General features: G+C 51.9%; 1 protein-coding gene and 1 long non-coding RNA gene across 4 annotated transcripts in view; both read right to left on the bottom strand.

Moving 5' to 3' along the window:
* PCSK6 (proprotein convertase subtilisin/kexin type 6) overlaps positions 1-20,103 on the bottom strand; it is a 187,555-nt gene that overhangs the window by 1,560 nt on the left and 165,892 nt on the right. For both annotated transcript variants that reach the window (XM_050799221.1, XM_050799222.1), the window contains 4 exons: positions 18,114-18,201; positions 13,572-13,675; positions 8,634-8,763; positions 1,785-1,897 (listed from right to left, as the gene is read on the bottom strand). In XM_050799221.1, coding sequence (XP_050655178.1) covers positions 1,785-1,897; positions 8,634-8,763; positions 13,572-13,675; positions 18,114-18,201 — 435 coding nt within the window. The remainder of the gene's footprint in view (positions 1-1,784; positions 1,898-8,633; positions 8,764-13,571; positions 13,676-18,113; positions 18,202-20,103) is intronic.
* On the bottom strand, positions 1,904-8,586 carry LOC126959735 (uncharacterized). Of its 2 annotated transcripts, XR_007727641.1 has the most exons (4): positions 7,431-8,586; positions 6,664-6,872; positions 6,282-6,427; positions 1,904-6,228 (listed from the first exon to the last, which is right to left on the bottom strand). It is a non-coding gene; the product is annotated as an uncharacterized LOC126959735 (long non-coding RNA). The 2 variants fall into 2 exon arrangements; XR_007727640.1 differs by having other exon boundaries at positions 1,904-6,427.

Below are 20,103 nucleotides of genomic sequence, written 5' to 3'. Positions count from 1 at the left end.
CCTGAGGTCAGGAGCTTGAGACCAGTCTGACCAACATGGTGAAACCCCATCTCTACTAAAAATACAGCAATTAGCCGGGCATGGTGGTGGGCTCCTGTAATCCAAGCTACTTGGGAGGCAAAGGCAGGAGAACCACTTGAACCTGGGAGGCAGAGGTTGCAGTGAGCTGAGATCGTGCCATTGCATTCCAGCCTGGGCAAGAAGAGCAAAACTCTGTCTCAAAAATAAATAAATAAATAAAAATAAAGATTGTTTCAATCATTCCACATATGCTGGGCATCAGTGGTGCCCTGGGCAAGAGGGACACAGATGGAGGTGGGCAGCAGGATGGCAGCCCTTGAAGTCCCTCTCCTGCAATGCACTTGACTCTGAGAGCCCTGTGTGGCGGGGGGCGGGGGGGCAGGGGGGGCACTGGTGTATGGGTCTTTTGCTGAGTCTAAGTGACAAGGGGCTTCATGAGCAGGATGTCGGGGTGGTATGGGAGGGATCTCGGGAGAACACCCAGCCTGGGCCCGTGGGGCACATGTGCACCTGTCTTTCTGGACAACTGTGCTGGCGGTGGAGCTTAGGAGGAAAACGCTGGGGGAGGCCGGAGGACAGGCCTGGAGGCAGGTGGGAATGGAAGCTGCTTCCAGGGTGGAGGGGGCACCCCGGACAGGGAGGAGTGGGGATGGGAGGAAGGAAGCTGCTGTGGACAGGACTTGCTGAGGACGCAGCTGCAGCAAGGTGTAGAGGCCTTTGAGGATGCATCATCTGTGGACCTCGAGGCCCTCCAGTGGCAACCACACTTTTTTGGGCTGGATACAAAACCTGGGCAGGTGACTTCCTAAAGAGGGAGTTTCCAGGCCTTTGAAGGGACATAATTAGACAACCTTCCCACCCCCCCACCAAAAAAGAAAAAAAAAACCAAACAGTAACAAGGCAAGGAGGCATCCCAGGGCCCTCTACAAGCTCCATGCTCTGCCAGGACAGGGCCAGTGCCAGCTTCATGCCCAAGAACCATCTGCCCTGACCCTGGGACACTGCAGCAGACCGCCTTCCTCTTCTGGCTGTCAGAATGTGGTGCCCAGAGCTGGCCCCATGTGGCTCCACCCTGCTGCTTGCTGGGCCAGAGTCCCCTTCCCTGCCAGTGTGTCTATAATGGCTCCTGCACTGGACCTCCAGGCCCAAGTCTTCTGCCAACCCTCCTTGTTGCCTGGAATTCCCAAACTGGGCACTTATCTTCAGTCCCCTTTTAAGTTTCTGTTTTTACAACTTGTCCTTGTCCCCCATCCCACTGCAGAGCCAGGGCTCTCCTGCAGCACGGATGTGGGTCCATGCTGGATCCCTGTGGAGCTGGGATTGCTGCTGCTGAGCGTGTTCTTGACTCTGGGCTCTGTCCCCCTCATCCTGAGGCCCTCCAGGCTTCCTGGCTTTGACCCCCAAGGTCAGGCTTCTTTTATGGGATGTCACACCCAGGTCACGGGGGCCTATGGCATGACAGTGGGAGCAGTACAAGGACAAAATCATTTTTAAGAGTCACTCAATAAACAGATCAGCAGTGGCTGGGAGGCCTCTCTGGTCAATGTGTGAGAGGCCTAGAGGGAAGTTGGGAGACAGGGCAGCTGTCTTCCAAATCAGCTAGAGGAATCCCAGACAGTCAATCAGATCAGGGGCACGAACACCTGTCTGTGGAGCCCCCGTGCCTGTGTGGCTTTGCTTTTCTCTTTTGAGCACAAGCTGGCCAGCTGAGCTCCTCCACAGGCAGCCCCAGGGTAACCCAGGATAACCCTGCTGCTGCTCACCGTTGCTGCACGTGTGGTTGGTGATGCAGGAGGTTCCCAGCTGTGTGAAGCCCGTCTTACACCTGCTGCAGTTCCTGCTGGAGCCTGCACAGCTCAAGCAGTTCTCATCACACCTGTGGGAAGACACCATTCCTGCTAAGCCTGGGGAAGAAGCCCAACCACTCTGGGCTCTTTTCCCAGAACCTTCACCTCCCTGCACCTCCTTCCCACCCCATCAGCCTCGGTCCTCTGTGGAGAGGCTGTGTCCCCCGCCATTCCCTGACACAGAGGCCAAGTGTCTGCATGTCTTTTCTCCTGTCTGACCTCACTACTGCCCTGGGAGGGCAGAGACAGCCATGGCCAGTTGGCAGGAGCATGCCCAGGATCAGGGGCCAGGGCCAGGCCCAGGCCTCTGAGGCTTCCCGCAGCTCACCTGGACACCCTCCTGGTCCCTGGCACCCAGTCCCTCCCCCGCCCCACATGGCTCCCAGAGCTATGTCAGTCTGCTCTGTCCAGCGGCTGCCAGGCTGCGATGGCTGTAGGCTTGGGGTCCAGGCCAGACTCCACCCAGGGATGTGACACACCTGACTCGAGCTGACCAGAAGGCTGCTGTCACCTATATGTAGCCATGCCTGCTTACCCTCGGGGAGTGGGAGAGATGCCCCACAATTCCTGCCCCTCTCGGACAGTCCTGGTCCAGCCTGCACAGACAGAGACCACGGCCAGGGCTATTTCTAATGCAGGGTAAACGTGACCTCAGAGGAGGGTTGGTGCACTACAGCCCAAGGGCCACAACCAGCATTTATCCTAGACCACAGTCACACTCATTCATTTACAATCTTTTGTGTAGCAGTGGCTGAGCTCAGTAGCTGTGACGGAGGCAGTGTGGCCCCAGAAGCCTGAGCGATTGACCATTTTGCCCTTTACAGAAAGCACTTGCCGATGCGGGCCGAGTGCTTGAAGGAGTGCACCCCGGCTGTGCTGCTGCCTGTCCTCAGTCCACGGCCCGGTGACTCAGTCTCCACAGTGCTTGCATCAGCTGCCCACCTCCCCATTGTTGCCAGCTAAGGGTGGAACAGGCCCCATAGGCAGGGCTTGGAGCTTTGTTGTGCTGATGCTTGGGCCTCCCTGGGGGGCAGTTCTTTGCTTTATATAGATGCCCCCTCCCTGCTGTGTGAAGCCTTCCATGCCCAGACGCCAGGCCTGCTCGTGGGGCTCTTTGCAGAGCAGCCCTCTGATGGGGTCTGGTCTCATCACTGACTCTGCTGCTCTGGAGCCCCAGCTGCAGCATCACTTCAGCCCGGGGGGAGGTGGGTTTTATTCCTAGTGTGTCTGACGATGCTGAGCCTAGAGCTCAAGTCCTTGGTCTGTAATTGTAAATGTGTAACCCCCACAGGCAAACTCACATCCAGGAGCCTTTCTAATGTTCCTATCCAGGCCACCCCAGAGGAAAGGACAGGTCAGACTACTTGCCAGAGGGGGCTGTGCACTTGTGGGAAGCCCCACGGGTCTGCCCCCATCATGCTGCCCCCTCCCCACACCTGGTCTTGCACATTCTGGTGGCACAGCCACCAACCAAACCCTTATGCCCCAGTATAGGGTATGACTTTCCCCACAGACCCTCCGGTTTCTCTTACAGACAATGCCACTGGTGAGAGGAGAACCAGGGCCGAGCTGAGTCATTTAAAGAGATGTCAGTGGTCTGGAGGACCCAGGGGCCCAGTGCTCCCAGGCCATGGCTAAGGGTTGCTTCATCTATGAAGAACTGTGGTGAGGAGTGGGCTCCGGTGGACAGGCAGGCGGTTATGGCTTGCTTGCTTCTTCAAATACAACCTCACTGAGCTCAGTACGATGGCAGGGGCCTCAGTTTTCCCCTGCTCTATACCAAGTTGCCACACACTTAGCAGCTTAAAATAACACCGACTCAGGGGCTCCCCGTTATGCAGGCAGAAGTCCAGGCAGGCGCAGCTGGGCTCTCCACTGAGGGTCTCATGAGGCTCAGGGCAAGGTGGTGGCCAGGCTGGGCTCTCCTCTGGAGGTTTAGGGAAATAATCCATCACCATTCTGCTCATCCCATTCCCCTCCCCATTAGGCCAGTGCAGACGGCTCTCCCTGGGAGACCCTGTGTTTCCTGTGTAGCTCCTGCTTTCCATCAGGATTACTGTGCCCAGCAGCGGGTCCTCGTAGGCAGCAACAGCTTTGGGCAGGGTGGCTTTTAAGATGCTTCTGGTTCTGCAACCATCTATGGTACCTACTTTACCCCCAAACACCTGCAACCATCTATGGTACTTACTTTGCCCTGCCACATTCTGGAAGGACAGGGATGCCTAATGCAGCCCTCTCTCCCTGTTCCCTTGCAGAGGCCACTCCCATCAGCCTCCTGCCTGTTCAGGAGCAGGATGTAGAAGACTGATGCTTTCATGCTCCAGCCTGCATGCAGAATGCTCATTGGCAGAAGGCATGCCCCTTCAAGGTGTGCCCCTGAGAGTCTCTGTGTCCACTAAGCCTGGGGGCAAGTGGAGGAAGGGCCAGGGCATGAGAAATTTGTCTACTCCTCTGGCGAGCACTCCACAGAGGCCTCTTTTTCTTCCAAGTTGTCCAGGCTGGCTCTTGCTAGGTCCTCTCACTAGGTCTTAAGGGTGTCCGGCCCCTCTCTTAAGGAACTTATCATGCATTGTTCTCAGCTTCGGGCCTCAGCTTCCACCTGCAGTTGCCAACCCAGCAGGCCTGCGTCCTGGCCTGCTTGTTTCAATGCAGCTCTTGTCTGGCCACATGCTCCCTCGGAGCTGCCTGGCACAGCAACAGCGGACGGCCGCAGCGTCCACCAGCATTCTGGGGCCTGGAGGATGCCTGTGGTTCTCTACCAGCTCAGGCTGTCTGAATGGGGAGAGATCCTGCAGAACCAAGGGGACCAAGGCCTTGCTTCCTTTGGGAGGAGTCCACACTGACACTCTTCCTGGGGGTGCTTCTCCAAGACCCGGTGTGTCAGCCCCAGCACTGTCAGCCTCCGCAGGGCCGAAAGCTTCCCCTTATGTGGGAACAATACCCAGGAAACTCCTGTCCTCCACTGCCCAAAGAGGTTTGTGGCGGGGCTGCCGCCTGCTGCCTCCTGGGGGGCAGGGTGTGCCAATGCCTCTGGCTGCCTGCAGGGGTCCAGTTGCACAGCTGTGAACATAATCAGCATGCCCTGAAATCCAGGGCATTTGACAAATGAAAGTGATTATCACTGTTTAATTCCAGGTTCTCCCTGGATTGCTATATTTAATTATCTGAGAACCAGCTGACTGGTTAACATGAAAAGTTTAACTTCAGACAACTGTGCCCAGGGCCCTGTGCAGGACTCAGCAAGGCTGCACCTTGCAAGTGGGTGGCAAGTTTCCTATTTTACAGCAACCCAGTAGAAGGGGCTGATGCTTGCAGAGATATGTAACCGCCACCAGGTCCCTCTGCTGTGGGTCACACAAGTGCCAGGACTCGGTGGTCCCTCATGGGCTCACTGTAGGGTTTGTTTCTAGGGGAATAGGTTACAACCATAGTGGTTCTTACACACAGCCTGGAGGCAGACCCCACTGCAGGGTGAATCTACCAGTGCTAACAGGTACCCAGCTGGGAGCCAGGCATGGGCACCCCTCCTGCTCTGACACAAGCCTTTGAGGGCTCCCTCATTTTAAGTCTTTTTCAGACGGAAGCCCCGCGATATGGTTTGAACATTTGTCCCCTCCAAATCTCATGTTGAGATGTGATCCCCAGTGTTGGAGGTGGGGCCTGGTGGGAGCTGTTTGGACCATGAGGTAGATCCCTCATGAATGGCCTTGCACCGTCCCCTTGGTGATGAGTGAGTTCATGTGAGAGCTGGTTGTTTAAAGGTATGTGGCAACTCTTTCCTTTTTTTTTTTTTTTTTTTGATGGAGTCTTGCTCTGTCACTCACACTGGAGTGCAGTGGCATGATCTTGGCTCACTGTAACCTCCGCCTCCTTGGTTCAAGCGATTCTCCTGCTTCAGCCTCCTGTAAGACTGGGATTATAGGAACACACCACCACATCCAGCTAATTTTTGCTTTTTTTTTTTTTCTTAGGAGAGAAGGGGTTTTGCCATGTTGGCCAGGCTGGTCTTGAACTCCTGGCCTCTGGTGATCCGCCCATCTTGGCCTTCCAAAGTGCTAGGATTACAGGCGTGAGCCACCGTGCCCAGCCTCCTTCCCTTTCTTGCTCCTGCTCTTGCCATCTGATGTGCTGCTTTTGCTTCACCTTGCATCAGGAGTAATAGCTCCCTGAGGTTTCCCCAGAAGCTGAGCAGATGCTGGAGCCATGTTTCCTATTAAGCCTACAGAACTGTGAGCCAAATCAACCTCTTTTCTTTATAAATTACCCAACCCCAGGTATTTCTTTACAGCACTGTGAAAGCAGGCTAACACCTGGCACTTCCCTCACAGCCCACCCCCATCATCACACCCTCACAGCTCACCTTATCACCACACCCTCACAGCTCACCCCCATCATCACACCCTCACAGTTCACCCCCATCATCACACCCTCACAGCTCAACCCCATCATCGCACCCTCACAGTTCACCCGCATCATCACACCCTCACAGTTCACCCCCATCATCACACCCTCACAGCTCAACTCCATCACACCCTCACAGCTCACCGCCATCATCACACCTCACAGCTTACACCCATCATCACACCCTCACAGTTCACCCCCATCATCACACCCTCACAGTTCACCCCCATCATCACACCCTCACAGTTCACCCCCATCATCACACCCTCACAGCTCAACTCCATCACACCCTCATAGTTCACCCCCATCATCACACCCTCACAGCTCAACTGCATCACACCCTCACAGCTCACCGCCATCATCACACCCTCACAGCTCACTGCCATCATCACACCTCACAGCTACACCCAGCATCACACTTTCACAGCCCATCTCCATCATCACAATTCACAGCTCACACCATCATCACACCCTCACAGCTAACCCCCATCATTACACCCTCACAACCAACCCCCATCATCACACCCTCACAGCCCACACCCATCATCACACCCTCACAGCTCACATCCATCACACTCTCACAGCTCACCCCCATCATCACACCTCACAGCTCACATAATCACACCCTCACAGCTCACACCCATCATCACACCCTCACAGCTCACCCCCATCATCACACCTCACAGCTCACAAACATCACACCCTCAGAGCTCACACCCATCATCACACCTCATAGCTCACAAACATCACACCCTCACAGCTCACCCCCATCATCACACCTCACAGCTCACAAACATCACACCCTCACAGCTCACCCCCATCATCACACCTCATAGCTCACAAACATCAACCTTACAGCTCACCCCCCTCATCACACCCTCATCCCACACCCATCACACCCTCACAGCTCACACTCGTTACACCCTCACAGCTCACCCCCATCGTCACACCCTCACAGTCCACCCATTCATCACACCCTATAGCTCACCCCCATTGTCACACCCTCACAGCCCACTCCCATCAAAACACCTCACAGCTCACACCCATCATCACCCCCTCACAACTCACACCCATCATCACACCCTCACAGCCCACCCCCATCATACATGCTCACAGCTCGCCCCATCATCACGCCATCACAGCCCACCCCCATCATCACACTGTGACAGCCCACCCCCATCATCACACCCTCACAGCCGACACCCATCATCACACCCTCACAGCTGCCTCAAACTCCTCACTGTTGCTCCCACCCTGAATAAGACAGGTTGCCCTGCCCTGTTCTGGGTCCTGAGTTCATGATCTCCCAGCATAGGGCAATATTCAGCCAGAAGAGAGGAGACCAGAGCAAATGGCTTTTCCTTTAACAGCTAAGGTCAACCACAGAAGGGTCCAGGGCCATCAAATAAGAATGGTAACTCTGTGGATGGACGCATGGGAGGAAGCACGAAAGGAGAATAGGAAGGGTAAAATACATGTGCATTGATTGTGCAGAAAATGGCTTTAGAATGAGGAAATTGTCAAGATATTTTTACTTTCTCTAAAGTATCTAACTAAAAAATATTTTTAGGCCGGGCATGGTGGCTCACACCTGTAATCCCAGCACTTTGGGAGGCTGAGGCAGGTGGATCATTTGAGGCCAGGAGTTCGAGACCAGCCTGGCCAACATGGTGAAACCCCGTCTCTATTAAAAATACAAAAATTAGCTGGGCGTGGTGGCGGGCGCCTGTAGTCCCAACTACTCAGGAGGCTGAGGCAGGAGAATGGTGTGAACCTAGGAGGTGGAGCTTGCAGTGAGCCAAGATAGCACCACTGCACTCCAGCCTGGGTGACAAAGCGAGACTCTATCTCAAAAACAAAAACCAAAACAAAAATTAGCTGGGCATTGTGGTGCACGTCTGTAATCCTAGCTACTCGGGAGGCTGAGGCACGAGAATTGCTTGAACCCCAGAGGCAGAGGTTGCAGTGAGCTGACATCACACCACTGCACTTCAGCCTGGGCAACAGAGTAAGACTGTGTCTCCAAAAACAAATTTTTTTAAACCCAAAACACAGTTTCTCTGATTATCGACAGTGCAAAGGATGCATGCTGAGTGTGACATGGGCAGGGACATCTACTGGGGTGTGAGCACCTTGCTATTCTGCTTCCCATCCTATCCTGTTGCTGTACAGTGCCTGGCCCACGGCAGGGACCCAACAAATATGCATTCAGTGAACAAAGGGAGGAAGGCCCCAACCAGCTCTGTAAATGGGCTCCTATCCACTGTGGGGTGATGCGACACACCCTCCCCCGGCCCCTGGGGAAGATGCTGCCAGACTTTGCTGGACACAGCTGCCTGCCGTTCCCTGCCAGGAAGACCGTACCTTCGACACACTTTGTGGGGCAAGCCCGGCATCTCCTCTGGGTAGAACCCCTCACCACAGGCTGGCACACACTTCCAGTCTTGGAAGTGGAAGTTTTTCGCACAGTGAATGCACTCTTCTCTGCCTGGCCCTGAGAGATACACGAAAAGAAGAAGGTATCAGGGATGGCTGGCAGAAGACCATGCCCCAGGCCTGCTTCAGGGCCTTGTGAGATCAGGGGTACCATTCAGAAGCCCCCAGGCCACCACCACAGCTGGCATTTCCCAGGTTCTGTGAGCTGAGCCATCCTCACCCACTCCCAGGACGGGGGCATCGCCATCCCCATTTCATAGACGGGGACATCAAGGCATGAGGTGATCAAAGAGGGAGCACACCTGCCCACTGGCCATGCGACGATGATGGGCCCTGTTTCCAACAGGCCTAGCCCACTTCTGCTCCCTGAACACTTGAAATCCAGCGCCAAAGTCTTCATATAAAAAAATATAAAACAGCTCATTTATTTTTTATATGGATACATGTTGAAATGGCAATGTTTTAGATACATTAGGTTGAATAGGATATGTTACTAAAATTATTTTTGCCTGTTTCGTTTGACTGTTTAAGATGTGGTTACTAGGCAACTTCGAATTGCAGCCATGGTTTGCATTTGTGGCTCTTCCATTGCACAGAACGCTGTAGATGATGATGTGGGAAGATGAAAGAAGAGATCTTCGGGAATAGTGTTGACCGGTGTTTGGTGTGTACAGTCAGGGCATTTTCAACAATAGAGAAAAAAATGCCTAAGACTAAGGGTTTATGGCGCAGGGAGGAGAGACTCGAAGAGACAATAGTTCTGAGCAAAGGGCCATGAGTCATGGAGTAAAACCTTCAGGTTGGCTAAGGGTCTGAGGAGGAACTGTCGACCTGAGTCAGACGTTGGACTAGATGACTAGACAGCACCTCCTCTGGGCCAGGTGTCTCCAGGGAGCATCTGATGGGACGTCAGAGAGAGGCAGTGAGGTGGCCACTGACTGACAGCGGACAGGGTAACAGGCAGGGAGGAAATTATCTCAGGGGCTCTATGATAATCACAATGCCAGAGTAAACCTCCCCGCGACTGCTTCAGTTTGACTGTGGTCTTAGATTGAGGCCTTGCAGTCTGCTCTGGACTCAGATGGGGCCTCTCGCTGTGTCAAGGGAAAAGCCCTTTGCAGAGGTTCTGGAGCCTGGAGGGCTCAAGCACAAGGCCCTGGGCTCTGGGGCTAGCTCCACACCTCAGAACCACAGCTGTAAGGCTGGGAGGGAATTCTGAGCTCATGCAGGAGAAGCTCCTCCTTTGAGAGTCAGGAAGAGTGAAGCCGAGAAGGCCACAGAGTTTTGAGCAGGAGGCAGACGTAGGGCCCTCAAGGGGCCTCTTGAGGACCACCGTCTTCATGGCGGGTGTCTCCCTCTTCCTGAGGTGCAGTGGAAGAGCTGACCCCAGAGTCAGGACTCTGTTCGGTTTATGTTGTTCTGGAGCAGAGGCTGCTCTTATGCTTTGGCCAACGCCGCCCCTCCCCATCGCTGATCTCTGGGAGCATCTGGTGGGTGGGTCTCGTGCACAAGGCGGGGTGCCACTCTGAGTGGGGCTTGGGAGCTGTTCAGGGCCTGCTGTTGTACCTCTCGTGCCTCTCCTGCTGAACCCGTCATCCCCGCTGTCCTTCCTCCAGCACCAGGGTCCTTAACACTTGTGGAGCCTCCAAAGTGGGAAAGAAAGCTTGTTCTCATTTGTACTTAGTTTAATGCTCAATGTATTAAGCTTCAAAGTTGTTAAAACACATTTATTTGGAGATGGCAGTGATGGTGGCACACAAATGTAAATTCACTTAATGCCACCGAACTGTATGCCTAAAAATAGTCAAGATGGTAAATTTTGTGTGACTTGTATTTTATCACAATAAAAAAGCTGTTAAAGTGGGTTGATTTTCTAAGCGACCTATTTTCTCAACTACTAAAAAATATGAATTTCATAACTCAGTGAAAGTCTTTTAAGGATTCCATTAAGTCACAAGTCTCTATAGACTTTGAACACTTTAAAAGCACCCACAATCATAGCAATAAGAGCAGAATGGGCTATGCTTATACAGGACCTGCTATGTCATTTGCGAGGCCCAGTATAAAGTGAAACCATGCAGCCTTTGTTCAAAAAGCTGCAAAAATGTGCCATGACAGGGATTGAAACAGAAAGCATTTTCCTTTCTTGTGTAATCTCTCTTGGTCTGCTGTAGTGTTTCTCATTTGCTGTTTCAAGTCATGCCATCTCGGGCATAGGATGCTCATGCATGAGGACCGACTGTCACAGGTGCTTGGGGCACTGCCCTGCAACTTGGTATGTGTGTGCCCTGCAGGCTGCCAGCTGCTAGTCCACATGCCATGCCCCAGGTGGGTAAGTCAAGTCCCATGAGGCCACTGCATTAACCCAGCTGTGCCAGCAGCCCCAAAGGATTACAACCTCCATGCCAAGACACACGGGGCACCTGGACTCAGGAGGATGAGAGGCTCATCTCAATCGAGTTGCCTGCCAAGTGCACCGGGGCACTGTGAGCCAAGGGTGGGGGCAGATTCCACCAGGTCCTACCCCAAGCACTCATGCCTGACTCCAACCCTCCCCATGACTGTGCCCAGGCCCCTGGGTGGGTGGTGGGCAGCAGTGGTCACTGAATGGGAGCAGGGAGGGGAATGCCAGGTGGGCCTGGGTCTCCAGGGCACACGAAGTGGGCAGCTGAGAACAGATGTCTCCAATGAGGTCCACACCTGACATGTAGCAAGAAGCCTCCAGTGACTCAGAGGAGGAAAATGAGGTCTCTCTCCCAAGAGGCTGCCAGGAGATAGATGTACACGTTCCCAGGAGCGTAGAAAGAACCCCACGTCAGAGGGCATGGGGCACAGGGGAGATTCCCTAGAGCTGTGGACCTGCTCACCAATGAATTTAATAGTTGAAGTGATGGAGAAGTCACTGGTTTGAGAGGAGAAGTCCAAGTGACTCTACAAAGCTTTTTGCCATCAGGCAATCTGGGGACTCAGAGAAAGAAAAGTGAATTATTGAAATCAAAGAGTTATAAAATGGTATGCCTGAATGTTATGGATTCGAGTGACTATGAAATTTAAGTAAGCAACATCAGTGATGCTTCCTAATCAATCTGGGCTAAATAAGTCAAAGAAACAAATAATAAAAATAATAGACAAAAAGGTGACAGGCAAACTGCTAGGGAAATCTGCTGAGCTGCCAGCGGGTGGAACCCATCCAGATGCTGAGCACTGTGGCCTTCAGGACTGCCCCAGGAGGGAACTGAGGAGGACGTATCTCCCCTGGGTGGTCTGGGGTCAGCGTGGCAATCATAGGAGGACACCGGCCTTGGCCATAGCCTTGGTTTATCATGCCTGTCTATTCCACGACAGTATGGCAGGTAGCTGCATGGGGTACTCATGGTTGGCCACATGGGGAGGGGTGTGCCCATTCTGCAGCATTTCTGAGGAACAGTAGTATCATGGCAACTGTGATTTAGTAGAGACTTAATTCTGTTTTTTTTAGACAGAGTCTCACTCTGTTGCCCAGGCTGAAGTGTGCAGGGGTGTGATCTCTGCTCACTGCAACCTCCACCTCCCAGTTTCAAGTGATTTTTATGTCTCCGCCTACCCAGTAGCTGGGATTACAGGTGCCCACCACCACACCCGACTAATTTTTGTATTTTTAGTAGAGACAGGGTTTCGCCATGTTGGCCAGGCTGGTCTTGAACTCCTGACCTCAGGTGATCTACCCGCCTTGGCCTCTCAAAGTGCTGGCATTACAGGCACGAACCACTGCGCCTGGCCAGTAGAGACTTAATTCTTAAAGTATTACTGCAGAAAAAGCTCATATGATGTGAGTTTCTTAGAAAGGACCAAAGTACCAGGGGCAGGAAGGGGAGAGGAGAAAACTTAACCCAAAACATATCTGAGCCCACAGACTGATGGTGCACTTCAACTTACTTGTGCAAATAGCTCTGCAAAACAAAACCCAATAAAATGAATGAATTCTCTACCATTCTGCATAGAAACTGTGCCTGGGAGATATTCGTGCCATCATCTTTGTGGGAAATTATAATACATGTAAAATTGTTTATAGAATTCTTTTCTTCTTTGAACCAACTATTCAAAATAAGTGAAGATAGGTACAAAGAACTAAGGCTATGTTTGAAAACATCCCCGTCCCCACCTGGATCCATTCCCACCTCTCCCAAAGCCCTCTCAATGTTTATAGTGTTGTGTTTCTGTCCGCACCTTTCCACAGCAAGAGTTGAGCTCCGAGACAAGATGGCCTGAGTGGCTGAGCATCCCTTATCCCTTTCCCCGTCTGAAATAAGCCACTGCCTGGCTGGATTTCTAATGAGAAATTCAGGCTGCTTGTTCAAAGTGGGCCTTTGCATTGTTTTGGGACTTTGTTTGAAATTTAAAAACATGGTTTTAAAAAAGATTTCCAACAAAATGTTTTCCTTTCATAGAGAACAGGGTCTCACTATGCTGCCCAGGCTAGTCTTGAGCTCCTGGGCTCAAGCTATCCTCCCACCTCTGCCTCTCTGAGTGCTGGGATTATAGGCATGAGCCACTGCAATGTACACAAAATTTACCATCTCAGCTATTTTTAAATACACAGTTCAGCGGCATTAAGGACATTCACACTATTACGTAACCATCGCCAGCATCTATCCTTAGAACAATTGTCATCTTCTCAAGTTGAGACTCTGTAACCGTTAAACATTAAATCTCCACTCTCCCTGCCCGCAGTCCCTGGTACGGCCTTTGTACCTTGTTTTGCCTTTGCATTTTAACGCTGCAATTAATGCAGAAGCCCATGAAGTCCTAGGGCTTTCTCGGTCTCAAGGCAGTAGCCTACCCGCTTGGGTAACGCTGGCCTGAGGCCTCCACAGGCGGTGAACTCACCCACGCAGGTTCCGCAGGTGTGATGGCATTCCCCACATCTGATCAGCTCTGAGTCAAAGTAGGTGCCTGGCTCGCAGTCAGGAATGCAGCTGCCCCGTGCAAGGCTGTTGAAAAGAAAGAGGCAGATTTCCACATCCATTCCAAAAGTCTAATTAAATTACGATTTGCCCTCTAACGCCTTTCCCAAGAGGAAATGTAAGTGGCTGAGGCACAGTTCTTTGTGTCACCAAAAGTTCTCAGCTAAGGAAAGCTGGGAAAGTCATCCTGCAGTCGGCTGGGGGCCCAGCAGGAACGGCCACGAGGCCCTGGGAAGCAGAGCTCCCATTACTATGCAGCAGGCGCCGGGCTCCGTCCAACCAGGCTCCGTCCAACCCAGTGATAGCTTTTCCTTACTGCCATTTCTCCAACTTGAATCCAAACCTCATGAAGAGAAGTGGAGCTGTGTGGGTCATCACTGGTGGCACGCTAGCTCAGTCTCAGTGTCGAGTCCCTCTTGAAGTGTCGGCATTTATGACATGTGATGGGGCTGTTGGCGGCAAGGCTGGCCCTGAACCCCAACCTGCTCCTGTCTCTCTCTTGCTTGAAACCTTCTGCAGCTTCGCAATGAACTTGAAATAAGACGCCCTCTAGAGCCCTAGCAGGCCTGTCAAATGCAGCCCCTGCCTTCCTCTTTCACCCCATTTGTGCCTGCCCTCACCTCGATCCAGCCAGCCAAGTGCTGGACAGAGACACAGATGCTGAGCTACACCATCCATGTGGATGGCTTCTGCCACTTCCCAGTGTTCGACCCCAAGCAAGCCTGCCAGCCTCTCTGCATCTCCGTTTTCCTTCCTGTTAATTGGTTTCTACATCATAAAGTCGCTTGGAGGACTCAATGAGTTAATACCCATAAACATTTCAGTGTCTGGCACACAGCAGTGTGAATAAATGTCACCTACAATTATCTCTTTAGTTCCTGAGATTATACTGTGTGTGATGTACACGTTTTAAATGGGTTTGCCACTAACCATACTGAGCAAGTGCTATGCGGTGCATCTGTCAGAGCTGGTGACTCCTGCTATGACACTGGGATTTATAATAAGAAATATATGTTTGGTTTTTGTCCTGGCACACAGCTCCTAAGACCCTTGCAATTACCAAAGTGCTAAATGTCTTTAATAACTGACGACTGGGGGGTTCCTGGGTAGCCTCTAGACAGGGGCTGGCTGCCAGGGAACCAACCATGTGATCAGAACATTGGAATTTTTTTTTTTTTTTTTTTTTTTTTTTTTTGAGACGGAGTCTCGCTCTGTCGCCCAGGTTGGAGTGCAGTGGCTGGATCTCAGCTCACTGCAAGCTCTACCTCCCAGGTTTATGCCATTCTCCTGCCTCAGCCTCCTGAGTAGCTGGGACTACAGGCGCCCGCCACCTCGCCCGGCTAGTTTTTTGTATTTTTAGTAGAGACGGGGTTTCACCGTGTTAGCCAGGATGGTCTCGATCTCCTGACCTCGTGATCCGCCCGTCTCGGCCTCCCAGAGTGCTGGGATTACAGGCTTGAGCCACCGCGCCCGGCCAGAACATTGGAATTTTTAGCCCTACTACTCTGACCTCCCTCCTGGGAGGTGAGAGGGGCTGAAGGCTGAATTGATTACCAGTGGCCAATGATTTAATCAATCATGCCTATGTAAAAAAACCTCCATAAAAACCCCAAAATATCAGGGTTTGGAGAGCTTCTAGGTTGGTGAACAAGAACACATCCCACATCCTGGGAGGGTAGCACAACCCAGCCCCATAGGGATGGAAGGTCCAGCGCTCAACCCTTCCAAACCTCACCCTCCGCATCTCTATCTAGCTGTGCATCATATCCTTGTAATAAATGGGTACACATAAGTAATGTCTTTCACTGTGAGCTGCTTTAGCCAATTAATCGAACCCAAGGAGGGGTCATGGGAAATCCGATTGGTAGCTGGTCATTCAGAAGCACAGGTCACCACGTGGGACTTGTGATTGGCATCAAAGTGGGGCAGTCTTGGGCTGAGCCCTCAATTTGTAGGATGTGACACTATCTAGTAGTGTCAGAATTGAGCTATTTATTTATTTATTTATTTTTGAGACAGGATCTCACTCTGTCACCCAGGCGGGAGTGCTGCAGTGGCACGATCTCAGCTCACTGCAAACTCTGCTTCCCAGGTTCAAGCGATTCTCCTGCCTCAGCCTCCCAAGTAGCTGAGATTCAGGAATGCACCACCGTGCCTGGCTAATTTTAGTATTCTTAGTAGAGACAGGGTTTTGCCATGTTGGCCAGGCTGGTCTCGAACTCCTAGCCTCAAGTGGTCTGCATGCCTCAGCCTCCCAAAGTGCTGGGATTACAGGTGTGAACCAGCGCATTCAGGCTGAGCTATGTATTTATTATATATATCTTATGGGACACCCAGCTGGTGTTCACTGGAGAACTGTCTGGTGTGTGGGGAAAAACCCACACATTTTTGCTACCAGAGGTGAAGTGTGTTACATTTTGTGTGTGAGAGTAGGCGAAAACACTGGCTTTTCCTATCTCTTACACCTGCACTTAGCAGGAAGATGTCCGTATGTTTGCAAGCTCCTCTGTATGGATGGTGGACACCCACCCAGGGCCTTCCTCTTCATGGTGCCATGCCCACTGCGAATGGCAGTTAAATCATGTCTTTAATAACTGACATTCCCCTGCAAACCCTTCCTGTGTTGATCCCCCTGAAGAGATGGATGGCCGGACGCGGCGGCTCGGCTGCTCTCTTGCTGCTTTAACATGACTGCAGTGATTTGAAGTCACAGCTTAAGAGAATATTGGGCAATAAATGGAAGCTTTCTGTGGCTGATGGCTGGCGATGTGTCTGGAGTTTGCATGCCTCTCTGAAAGCTTGTCATTGATGGAACCACTGCTTCTATGTGGCGGGGCTACTGCCAGGAAGCATTTTCTCTTTAGCACACTATTCCTGAATTGAGTATCTGATTTCTCTCTCCTACAGGATGGGACAGGATGCATAAATGCATTCCCTGGGATCCCTCAGCGCTTCTCTGCTGGGAAACAGGCAGGTTCTAGGGTACTGGGAACATAGAGCCTCCTCTTCCTGATACCCCCAGCTACCAGCCTGGGTTGAGGATCCACTCCTGGGTTGCCTGACCTACAGAGTCTGGGACATCAAAGCTGGCCTCTCCCAGGCTGCCAGCTGAATGTCTCCTCCTTCCTCTTCCAACTTTTATCTCTTTGGGGGATCCCTTTCCTGGGCCAGTTCATCCTTTCACTCCTAATCCTGCCTTGTCCAGCCAACAGGTTTAAATGACAGCAGATGTGATGCGTGACTTTGGGGGCCTTGCTTTGCCTTCCCTCTCCTGGACTCCCAGCTGCTTGCGGTCCTCTTCTCCCCAGTACTCTCATCTGGAAGAAAGGGGCAGGCTGAAGGAAATGAAGACAGTAGCATAGTGTCTCCTGGGGAAACTTCATCTCCCCTGTTTGTAAAATGCGAGTAAGAATTATGTCTACTTCATAGGTTGCTGCAAAGATTAAATAAGGCAAAATTGGTGCAAGCACCTGGAATAAGAGAAGATATGCTCAGTAATTTTTCTTCCTTTGTTCTTTACTCCAAAAAAGGAACTTCTTCTATGGAGAATTCCAGTCCTCATAGCATTTGAGAAGGGAGATGGGGCTGGAGGTATGTTGCATCCCTCCACCGCCTCACCCTGCAAAAGCAACTCCCTGCCTGGACCACAGCATCTTCATCACTGCCAGCCTGCTGAAATGTAGAGTAGTGGGCTATACCCAGACCCGCTGCATCAGAACCTGCATTTGAACATGAGGTGATCCTTCCAGTGTGGACCACGGTGCTAGTCTCCCTACTATGGGAGTATCCCCCCCCAAATTTTGAACAGAATGTTCTAAGATTTTAGACAGCAATTTGGAGGAATAGGTAATGTATATTTGTTTGCATTAAAAGGAATTTGGTTGCATAAAATGGGCTAAAGAAACATTTCAAAATATTCCAAGAACAATCATTAACCCAGAAGAATGATTTTTAAGAAAATGCATGCTGAGCTTTATGGGGCTGAGCCTGATGGAACAGGGAGAACCATGAATGTAAAGAGCACCCTTAGGAAGCAGTGAAGATGTCAGGAGCTGGCAAAAAAACAGAAGACCAAGGGATGCAGACGAGAGAGGGTGGGTGAGCCACTACAGCCCACCCCTGGCCCAGACAGGGAGGGGAACTGGAGCAGGTGGAGGTGCTGGAGCGAAAGGAGGTGGATCTGGGCACAGCCCTGTGCTGCATGTGATGCAATCAAGTGCTGCTTTGCCCAATTCGCCCATGTTGTGTGAAACATAGAGATTCCACCCATCCTCTCACTTTCCATCCTACACAGCCATCTCTAAGTGGACACATGATTTCCAGGACTCGGAATCTTTACCCTCAATGGCTTTGGGCCTCTGACAGTTCAGCTTTTAGGAGAAATGCAAAAATGTGGTAAATCCATAACAAACTCAAAACAGCACCACCACCCTGGCATTCTTCAGGTTTTGAGGGGGGTTTTTACCTGAATCCTTCTTTACAGACAGTGCATCTCTCGGGTTCATCCACGCACTTTTTACAGCTTGGGTGGCATTTAAGGCAATTTTTCTGACCTGGAGAAAAATAGCAAGATAAGAAAAGAGAAGGGACGGCACTGACAGGAATCAAATCTGGGCAAGCAGGGCCCCGGCATTTCAAAGCAGGGGTGTAGGTGGGCTGTTCCCTGAGTCCACCTCCAGAATGTGTAGAAATAAAGCAGCCAGAGGCTGCTTGTACCTGGTGTGGGGTCACAGATTTCTCACCTCCCCTTTCTGAGGTAAATTAAAGTCCTCAGACAACCACCAGGCCTCTGAGGTGGTTCCACTTATTTCAACAGGGATGGAGGCCAATTCCTGGTGGGCTAAGTAGAGTTTAATGAGGTGGAAATCTTCATAAACGTGGCCAGGTATGGGCAGGTAGGGGGGTGGGGAGCCTGAGGCTGCTACTTGCTCTCCACAGTGCTTTCCCAGGGAAATCTATATATGAAGATCTGGTGGCTCTAGATGGCGAGACAGGAACCTATGGTGAGTCATCGTGCCTCCTGGGGAAGTTCTGGGTCACCCCAACTCCCATCTGCAATGTCATAAGTTATTATCTGGGTTGGCGCCTCATTAACCACCACCATGCACCACTCCTAAGTGACTGGGGTGCTCTGGGCCTGGGAGCTAACAGCTGCTTGCTACACCTGTGCATGTCCCCGCCGCAGGGCCCCCTCACAGGTGGCATCATAGGCCATAAAGCAAGGGCTGAGTGAGGATGTCGGGGTGAAGGAGGGCGGCCAATTGTGTCCTTGGGAAGGGGGTGGGGATGAAGGTTCCTGCATCCTTTGCAAAGGTCTGGTTGGCAGCCCAGAACAGGCGTTCGCAAAGGCTGTGAAATGTGTCTTGCATGACTTTGTGTTTCCCCTCTAAAGGGAGTCTGGGATGGATGAGGTGGCTCACACCTGTAATCCCAGCACTTCGGGAGGCCAAGGCAGATGGATCATTTGAGGTCAGGAGTACGAGACCAGCCTGTCCACCATGGAGAAACCCTGTCTCTACTAAAAATACAAAAAAAGTAGCCGGGTGTGATGGCGCATGCCTGTAATCCCAGCTACTTGGGAGTCTATGGTAGGAGAATTGCTTGAACCCAGGAGGCAGAGGTTGCAGTGAGCTGAGATCACACCACTGCACTCCAGCCTGGGTGACAGAGCGAGACTCCATCTCAGAAAAAAAAAAAAAAAAAAGCGGGGGGAGTCTGGTTATTTGATGGTTTTATACGTCTTTAAAGATTTCCTGGGTCTTGTCCACAGGGGTAACAGCAATGCCATGACAGGTTGGATCAATGACCCACCCTGAGCAGCAAGGGCCCTGAGAGGAGGGCTGTGGGGAGGCCTGCTACCTGGAAGACCACGAATGTCAAACGGTAGCTTCTTTAATGTGTTTGACAACTATCCCCCGTCAATTTAACCCAAGCCCTCCTTTTGCATCTCTCAGGGCAAGGTGAATTACTAAAACATTGGCATGGGGTCTTGGGCCTAGAACTCCTGTCCATTCCCCCACCCTCCTGGGAGAGCAGGGCAGCAAGACGCCTGGCCGTGCTGCTCTGAGTTACAGTCCCACCTCCAGCATGACTAGCTGTGGCCTTTGCCCTTGCACAGCTTTGAATCCCCTCCTGTGGCAGGAGGAAAACACTGCCTGTCTAGTGTTTAGGGGTGTGGATGCTACCTGTAAAATGCCCCGCAAAGACCAACCCATCCCTTCTGAGCCCAACTGACATTGGTCAGCAGCTCCTTTTCATTTTTGGAGGTCTGCAAACCTTCTGCCCACACTTAAATCCCAATTTCATCTCAGCAGCTCTGCCTAGGAGGGCTCGCCCCCAGCTCTGACCGCCAATTCCATATGCCCTGACCCATGCCCAGTGCACACATCCTCTGTTACAGAGAAGCTGATGGCAGAGTCTTTCCTGGAGGAGAAATTACAGGACAGACAGCAGGA

This window comes from Macaca thibetana, chromosome 7, assembly GCF_024542745.1.
Source record: "Macaca thibetana thibetana isolate TM-01 chromosome 7, ASM2454274v1, whole genome shotgun sequence".
NCBI lineage: Eukaryota > Metazoa > Chordata > Mammalia > Primates > Cercopithecidae > Macaca > Macaca thibetana.
Note: the sequence above shows the minus strand (reverse complement) of the source record. Positions and strands in the feature narration are given on the sequence as shown.